At 63.1% G+C, this 8,770-nt stretch overlaps 1 protein-coding gene across 1 annotated transcript; it reads left to right on the forward strand.

Moving 5' to 3' along the window:
• Positions 1-345: 345 nt before the first annotated feature.
• Positions 346-8,285, forward strand: LOC308248394 (bile salt-activated lipase-like; the record flags this gene model as incomplete). The annotated part of the gene is made up of 11 exons (XM_080668344.1): positions 346-411; positions 2,535-2,688; positions 3,475-3,597; positions 3,778-3,975; positions 4,511-4,641; positions 5,116-5,223; positions 5,346-5,463; positions 5,835-6,021; positions 6,194-6,397; positions 7,135-7,332; positions 7,849-8,285. The coding sequence occupies 11 exons, from the start codon at positions 346-348 to the stop codon at positions 8,195-8,197; spliced, it is 1,836 nt and encodes a 611-aa protein (XP_080524470.1). The 3' UTR covers positions 8,198-8,285.
• Between the last annotated feature and the right edge of the window lie 485 nt (positions 8,286-8,770).

An 8,770-nucleotide genomic window follows, 5' to 3' on the forward strand; every position in this document is an offset into this window, starting at 1 on the left:
CGCAGGTGCACTGAGGGCACCAGCTCCCGACAGCGGCTCCTGGGAAAGGCGGACCATCTCTGCACCGGTACACGTGTGTGTGCGTGTGTGTGTGTGTGTGTGTGTGTGTGTGTGTGTGTGCGTGCGTGTGCGTGTGTGTGCGCGCACACCTGCCTGACCTTGGCCCAGCCCGCGCCAGGCTGGAAATGACAGCTGTGCTGGTCCCACGTACACCACCTGGAGTGTGGCCACCCTGCAGGAAGGGGCAGAGGTCGGAGGAGGGAAAGGGGACCCTCCACAGGCTGGCTCCCACCCCATAAATACCCACGGGCTGGAGGCAGGGCCCCCAAGGCAGACACACGCACCATGGGGCGCCCGGAGCTGGCTGTCTTAGGCCTCGCCTGCTGCTTGGCGGTAGTGAGCGCAGCAAAGGTAAGCGAGAGCCCAGAGGACATGGCAGGGGCCCGTCTGCTCCCCTAACCTGGCCTGGGACCTGGGATGGCCTGCGGAGGGGGGCAGGCAGGTGGGGCGCTGGCACAAAGGGACCCCGAGAGCCCACACCCAGCCCCGCGCTGTCCTGGCCCTTCCTCTGCGCTCCTGCCTTCACACTCACACGATGGAGCCGCGCAGCTGACAGCCAGGACGCCCACGAACTCCAATGTCAGAGACCACGAGGGAGGGCTGGGCCAGGCGCACTCAGGGCACACAGGGGCACTTGCTCCAACACAAACAAGACGCCCTGTCCCCGCAGCCCCAGAGTCACTGGCGCCCTCAGGGCTGATCTGCGGATCTGCCTGGGCCTCCAGGGCCCTGGGCTCTCCCTCTGCCCGGGGAGGGCCATGGCCTGGCTCAGAGGGCACTGGGCCCTGAGAGGCCGGCAGTTTTCCCATCACAGCCCCAGCGGCGGAACAGGAGTGTGGACCTCGGTCTAGTTCAACCCGGAGCCCGGGCCCCCGCCGTGGAGCGGGGGCAACACCCACCTGCTTGCCAGTGGCCAGGCCCCTCCAGGGGGAGTCAGGATCCTCGGGGTGCCTACAGGATCCCTTCCCTCAGGGCCCTGCCAGGGCTGAGGAGCGGGGCTTCCTCAGGACCCCACAGCTCCAGGCAGGCGTGACTAGGGGCCCCATGCCTCACCATGCTGCTGTTCTTCCACCCCTCACCCTGCTCCCTCACCCCTGCTGCCCCTGGGACCTGCCCTTGTCCCCCGGAAGTTCAGAGACTGGCCCTAGGCCCTCTGCCACCGAGAGGTCCCTCTCTTTCTTTGGGGGAGTCCTTTTCTGGAGCCTGAAGGATCTGGGTTATTTCCACGCGGCTCCAGCAGCCGTACCACCTTGCCTCCCCCCCCCCCCCCCCGACACAAACACACTGCCCACAGGGCCAGGGTCCCTATGCCCTTGGCCCTCCCTGCTGGGGCCCTCAGGCTGACCTCAGTCACACAGAGACACGTCTGTGAGGTGACCCAGTTCCCCAGGCAGACCTGGCCCTCTGCCGCTTCCCAGCATCCACGGAGGCTGGTCAGGAAAAGCGCCTGTAGGCCTGGCACTGAAAGCTCATCCTGAGATGAGAGAGAGAGAGAAAGAGAGAGAAAAAGAGAGAAAGAGAGAGAGAGAGAGAGAGAGAGAGAGAGAGGGAGAGAGAATGGGCCCAGCCTACACCTGTGTCGGAGCACCTGGCCCCTTCTCTCCAATTCCAGCCACCCCCTCCCACCCCGCCCGGGCCTGGCCTGGGGGGCGGGCCTGCCCTGCCCTTGCGCACCTGGAACCCCGCACAGGGGAGAGCTGGGAAGCTGCCACCTGCCACCGCCGCCTGGGGCGGGTGAGGGCAGCGTGGAGGGTGGGAGCCTGGCTCTGATCACACAGCCGCCCCAGCAGGGCGACTTCGAGCAGGAAAGCGGTTCCCCCCAGGGACAGGGTAGATGAGCGCCGGCCCAGGCACTGGGCGGAGGGGGACTGTGGCCCCGAGGGGGCTGGACATGCAGCAGAGGCTCCGATGGCCTGGGAGGGCAGTGCGGGGCGGGGGGGGGGGGGGCCTTTTCCAGCAGGGAGCACAGGCTCGCAGGACGGGTGCGGGCAAGGGGAGGACAAGGAAGGCCCCACTCCAGGAGCTCCCGGCTGGGCATGAAGCATTCAGTGCCCACGAACGGCCACCACTGCCGACAGCTGGACAAGCTAACAGGCCCAGCGGGACACACTGCGGGCACCCACCTTACAGACAGGGAAACTGAGGCTCATGGTCACAGCTAGGCCAGAATCCAAACCTCCCCCCACCTCTTGCAGCCTTGTGGGAAGGCTTTGCTGAGCAGAAACATGCCCACCTGTTAAAGCAGCCTCCTCTGAGATTCAGGGGCAGGGCACCCCTGGGGGGGGGCGGGGGCAGGGGCGGGGGCAGGCAGCAAGCTGCTCCTCGGTAACGTGGGCAGGCGGTGGTCCTGGTCTCAGGTGCAGGTCAGGCCCCCCCCCCCTTGAAGCTGTGTCTGGGCCCCTAGAGCCTGCTGGGGTCGCCCCACCCCGCTGGCCTGCCCAGCCTGCGCCCCCTGAGCCTGCCCCTCTCCCCAGCTGGGCGCGGTGTATACGGAAGGAGGCTTCGTGGAGGGCGTCAACAAGAAACTCGGCCTCTTAAGCAGCAACTCTGTGGACGTCTTCAAGGGCATCCCCTTCGCCGCCCCGCCCAAGGCCCTGGAGAACCCCCAGCGGCACCCCGGCTGGCAAGGTGGGAGTGGGTGTGGGGGGGTGCTGGGCTGGCCCTGTGCCTGGGGTGGTGGGTGGGGCATGTCAGAGAGGACTCACTGCTCCATCCTGGCGACCACGCCAAGTGTGGGAGCACCGGCTCCGTAGCCGCTCACACTTCTGAATCCTCCGCACAGCGCCAGGCGTCAGAGCCACTTCCTCCTTGAAGCCTGCTCGCTGTACTAACTGTTGGGAACTCAGTTCCTCCTTTATCCAATGCTCCACTTCTCCAGCTGTCAGTCCGAGCCCCTCTGCCAGTGGCGGGGCCTTATTGGACCTCGGGCGGTAGATGGAGATGCCATGAGAAGTTGTGGGTGTAGAAGAGAATCTTTACTGTAAAGCTAAGGGCCATGGAGCCACTGCTAACAAGGAGCCATTAGCCAAAACAGTGCTTCAAAGCAAAGCCCCAGACAGCAGGGAGCTGCACACTGGCTGGGTAACAACACACCTTTCCCTCAAAGCAGAAGCCTCCCGCACAGGAGCTCGTTATACAGGAGCCATCCTTAGGGCCACAGCCTCGCCAAGCAGCCACGCCTGCTGGTCACAACCTTATACTACTCACACAAAAGAGGCCTTTTGCCAGTCTTTTGGGTTATAGAAGAAAGAGCATGCGTGTGCATGGCACACACTGTGGCCTTGTACTTGCGTATAGTCCTTGGATACCCTGATTAAGATTCCCACACTGAGAGTGGCCTGGAATATCCGGCGTACTGGGAATAGGGTCCCCAGAGGCCACCATCCTCACACCAAGCCCCCTGGTCACTCACAGGGACCCTGAAGGCCAAGGACTTCAAGAAGCGATGCCTGCAAGCCACTATCACCCAGGACAACACCTATGGCTCTGAGGACTGCCTCTACCTCAACATCTGGGTCCCCCAGGGCAAGAAGGAAGGTGCGCCCCCCTATGCCCTCCAATTCCCTAAACCTGCAGAAAGTGCCCAGGCAGCCAGAGGCCCAGCCCTGCCCAGCCCCTTGGGTGTGTGGGGGCACCAGAGCTGAAATTCACTGAAACAAGCACGCAGAGGGGATGGGGAGGCCCAGCTGGGGTCACCAGGCATGCTTCCTGCCTCAGTTTCCCGGAACTTGCCTGTCATGATCTGGATCTACGGAGGAGCCTTCCTCATGGGTTCTAGCCAAGGGGCCAACGTCCTCAAAAACTACCTGTACGATGGGGAGGAGATCGCCACGCGGGGCAATGTCATCGTGGTCACCTTCAACTACCGCGTCGGGCCACTGGGCTTTCTCAGCACTGGGGACGCCCACCTGCCAGGTATGCTGGGCGCCTGGGGCCGGGGTTGAGGGAGCTGGTGGGGGGCGCTTCAGCACCCCTCGATCCCAGTCAACTCCTCACTGAACCTGGAAAGTCCCAGGATTCTATTCCCAGAGCCAGGAACCTGGAGGTGGACAGTGAGACACAGAAATCCATTGGCGGCTCTAGTGACAGAAGAGGCTGCCAGCTAGCCAGGCAGGGACCCAGGGAGACCAGGGAGCAGGGACGGGGACCCAGGGAGACCAGGGAGCAGGGAGAGGGACACAGGGAGAGGCAGAAGATGAGACACTGAAATGTTAGGAGACAGAGAGCCATAGGACAGACAGACAACAAGAGGGATGGTGTCAGCGAGAGAGATGTGCAGCCTGGCCCTCCTGCTCCTGGTCCCCTGCCTGAGCCCCACACCCACTCCAGCACCTCATTCAACAGCCTCCTGGGACCCACCATGCTCCATCCTGGGGCTTGACTGGGGTCCCCACATGGAGGAAGCTCTCCCCCCACCCCAGTCCCTCATGGGCTCCCCCACTGGCCCCAGGTAACTATGGCCTTCGGGACCAGCACATGGCCATCGCGTGGGTGAAGAGGAACATTGCGGCCTTTGGGGGGGACCCCAACAACATCACCATCTTTGGGGAATCAGCCGGGGGTGCCAGCGTCTCTCTGCAGGTCTGGGGACCCCGGGAGGGCAGGCCTTCTTCCCAGGGTGTTTGGGGGGGGGAACTGGAAGGAGCTGATGGGGGCTTGGAGCTGACGGGGGCTAGGGGAGCTGATGGGGGCTGGGGGAGCTGATGGGAACTGGGGGAGCTGTTGGGAACTGGGGGAGCTGATGGGGGCTGGGGAACTGATGGGGACTGGGGAGCTGAAGGGGGCTGGGGGAGTTTATGGGGGCTGGGGAGCTGATGGGGGCTGGGGAGCTGATGGGGGCTGGGGGAGCTGATGGGGGCTGGGGGAGCTGATGGGAGCTGGGGGAGCTGATGGGAACAGGGGGGAGCTGATGAGGGTTAGGGGAGCTGATGGGGGCTGGGGGAGCTGATGGGGGCTGTGGGGAACAGCATGAAGCTGACAGTCTGACTGTGCTTGGTGGAGCCCGGGTAGGCAGGAGAGGCGAGGCCATGGTGACAGGACCTGTGTGTGTTGCAGACCCTCTCTCCCTACAACAAGGGCCTCATCCGGCGAGCCATCAGCCAGAGCGGCGTGGCGCTGGCCCCCTGGGCCATCCAGAAGAACCCTCTCTCCTGGGCCAAGAGGGTAAAGGGGAGCTGTGGTGGGTGAGGGGATCAGGTTACCTCCTTTCCATGCCCTGTCCTGGACCCCATCCCTCTCTGCCCCGCTCTGGCCTCAGCTATGTGTCTCTCCCCCCAAACCCCCAGATCGCCAAGAAGGTGGGCTGCCCCCTGGACGATACCGCCAGGATGGCCAAGTGTCTGAAGGTCACCGATCCCCGGGCGCTGACACTGGCCTATAAGACACCCCTGGTGGGCCTGGAGTGTGAGTGGGGGCTGCACATGGGGGGACGGCCATGCACCCAAAGGAGTGAGGAAGTGCTGGGTCTGAGGGCTGGCCCTGTGCAGAGGGCGTCATCCCTCCCTCTGATCCTCCCTGGGTCCTGACGCCTTTGGGAAACTGATGCATATTTGGGCCACCGCCAACCATGCCACATACAGTCATTTGCACCCAATTTTAAGGAACAGACTGAGTGCCTTTGAACTAGAGCAGTGGTCGGCAAACCGCGGCTCGTGAGCCGTGGTTTGCCGCTCTGTTGACTAATGAGTTTGCTGACCACTGGACTAGAGGACTGATCACTCCTTTACTCACTAACTCACTCACCGCCCCCTGCACTACTTCTGCTCTCCACGCAGACCCCATAGTGCACTACCTGGGCTTTGTCCCCGTCGTGGATGGAGACTTCATCCCCGACGACCCCATCAACCTTTTCGCCAACGCGGCCGACATTGACTACATCGCTGGCACCAACAACATGGACGGCCACCTCTTTACCACCATGGACATGCCGGCCATTGACAAGGACAAGCTGACTGTCACGGGGTGAGTGGGGCACAGGGCCCAGGGCATGCCTGGAGGCCACTTGGGGAGGCATCAGCTGAGGGAGGAGGCCAGCAGGTGTAGTGGGCCATGTGCAGGCCCCTGGCAGGGGGTTCTGGGGGGGATGCCTCCCGTGGCCCCGGGTCCAGGGTCCAGTGCCGGCTTGTCCCTGCAGGGAGGACTTCTTCAAGCTGGTCAGCGGGCTCACCTTGGCCAAGGGGCCCAGAGGTGCCAACGCCACCTTTGACTTCTACACGGAGTCCTGGGCCCAGGACTCCTCCCAGGAGGCCAAGAAGAAGACGGTGGTGGACTTGGAGACCGATGTCCTCTTCCTGATGCCCACGAAGATGGCCGTGGCCCAGCACAGAGCCAGCGCTAAGTGAGGGCCGGGGCAGGGGAGGCTCCCCTGGGTCACGCACCTGCCCAGCAAGGCCTCCCCGGTGGGCGACTCAGGGATCAGGGAGGCCCGGGAAAGCCATGATGGGGTCCCAGCGGTGCCTGCACCATCTGCCTTGCCCAGGCCTGACGGGCCTTTAGAAGGCCCCTCCTCACCTCCCAGCTCAGGGGCCTTTACAGAGCCCTCCTCAGCCCTCAGGCCTCCCCTGGCAGCTCCTGCAGCCAGCCCGCCTCCCCCACGCTGAAGGGGACAGAAAACGGGGTGATGCTCTCTGATGTGGGTTTGGAGTTGGCCAACATTCAAAACAACTCTGGCCTGCGGCCACCTGGTCAACCTCCAGTGAAAACAAAACCTAAGTTAGGGATGCTGAAACGGAAGGGAGAGAAATCGATGCCCAGGAAGTGTAGGCAGAAAGCTTTGCAGCAACAAGGCAGTGCACTGGTCTCTAATTGCTGTGTTAGTGCCTCTGAAGTAAATGTCTGTCCCATCTGATGAAGGACACAAATTCATTGGCAGAAGAAAAGGAAGGAAGACGCCTCAATTTGTAGAACCCACAACGCCACGGCCTTCCCTTCCGGTGTAGGGACCCAGGTCCCTCCTGAGTCTGGGGATTTCCCGGCCCCGCCCTGCTCTCCCATGGCCTCCCTCCAGGGCCCAGCTCTGGGTGGGCAGCCCAGGTGAGCTCCCTGCCAACCTGGGCCGTGTCCCTCCCTCCTCAGGAGTGCCCGGACCTACACCTACCTGTTCTCCCACCCTTCTCGCATGCCAGTCTACCCCAGCTGGGTGGGCGCTGACCACGCCGATGACCTCCAGTACGTGTTTGGGAAGCCCTTCGCCACCCCCCTGGGCTACCGGGCCCAAGACAGGACTGTCTCCCAGGCCATGATCGCCTACTGGACCAACTTTGCCAGGACTGGGTAAGGCGGGGTGAGGCTGGGCAAGGCCTCCTGCCACCTGAGCCCCACATGCCTGTCCCCTCTCCTACACTTAACCTCCCTGAGCCTCAGTACCCCCATCTGTGTGTGAGGATAGGAGGTACTGGCTGGGCCCTGGCCGGTTTGGCTCAGTGGATAGAGCCTGGGCCAGTGTACTGAAGGGTCCCCAGTTTGATTCCCGTCAAGGGCATGTACCTCATTGCAGGCTCGATCCCCAACCATGGTTCGGGCCTGTTGGGGATGTTTCTCTCTCACATCAATGTTGCTCTCTCTGTCTCTCCCCCTCCTTTTCACTCTCCATTGAAAAAAAATAATAATATCTCTGGTGCAGGTTTAAAGAAAAGAAAGAGAGGGGGGGAAGGGGAGTACTGGCTGGGCCTCAGGACACGCACATGCCCATCAGTGCCCAGGACACAGTGAGGTGTCCTGGTGGTTCGGGTCAGCATGGAGGCCTCCCGTGAGCCCTCAGACCCCACACAGCCTTTCTCTCATGTGCAGGGACCCCAACAAGGGCCACTTGGCTGTGCCCACCCAGTGGGATCCCTACACCCAGGAAAATGGCAACTACCTGGAGATTAACAAGAAGATGGACGGCCAGTCCCTGAAACAGCACCTGAGGAGCAGCTACCTGCAGTACTGGACCCAGACCTACCAGGCCCTGCCCACCGTGACCGGAGATGGGGCCGCCCCCCTGCCTCCCTCAGACGACTCTGAGGTCGCCCCCGTGCCCCCCTCAGATGACTCTGAGGCCGCCCCCGTGCCCCCCTCAGATGACTCTGAGGCTGCCCCTGAGCCCCCCACAGGTGACTCTGAGGGGGCTCAGATGCCTGCAGCCATCGGCTTCTAATGTCCCTGCCCAAGAGGCCACAGGTGGACCCCAGAGAGCCCACCTCCCACCCCAGCTCTTCCTGAATAAAGCCGCAGCTCTCTCTGGCAACCTGCTTTGCCCTCATTACCACAGCCGCCCGCCGGTCTCTGCCCGTGTCTGGCTCAGAAAGTGGGGTGCCCCCTCATTTCAGAGGAGGAGAGAGGATCAGAGGAGGGTCAGCCCTGAGTGGGGAGCGGGCTCTGTGTACTGGGTTCTGGGAATGGCCCGGGAGAGAAAGGCATTCGCCTGGAGCTGGATCCCACGCTGAGACAGTAACACATCCTGCAGGCTCAGAGCACAGGGTACCAGGGCTGAGCCGTGGGTGCCCCCGGTAGGGCCAGGGTGCTCCCCGCTGGCTCTGGCAGAGTCCGGAGGGCAGCGGGAGGCAGAGGTGAGACGCAGGGCCTTGGCCACCTCAGCAAGATCTGGGACGGGGCACCGCCTGCACCGAGGCTCCCCCATCCTGACCTCACATGGCCCGGGCGGCGGCCTGTGGACACCCCGTTGTAGATAGTTACTAGGCTCCAGGAGAGGTCATGTGCCTCAGGCCCT

Source organism: Plecotus auritus (genome assembly GCF_963455305.1).
Source record: "Plecotus auritus genome assembly, chromosome: 5".
Classification (NCBI taxonomy): Eukaryota; Metazoa; Chordata; class Mammalia; order Chiroptera; family Vespertilionidae; genus Plecotus; species Plecotus auritus.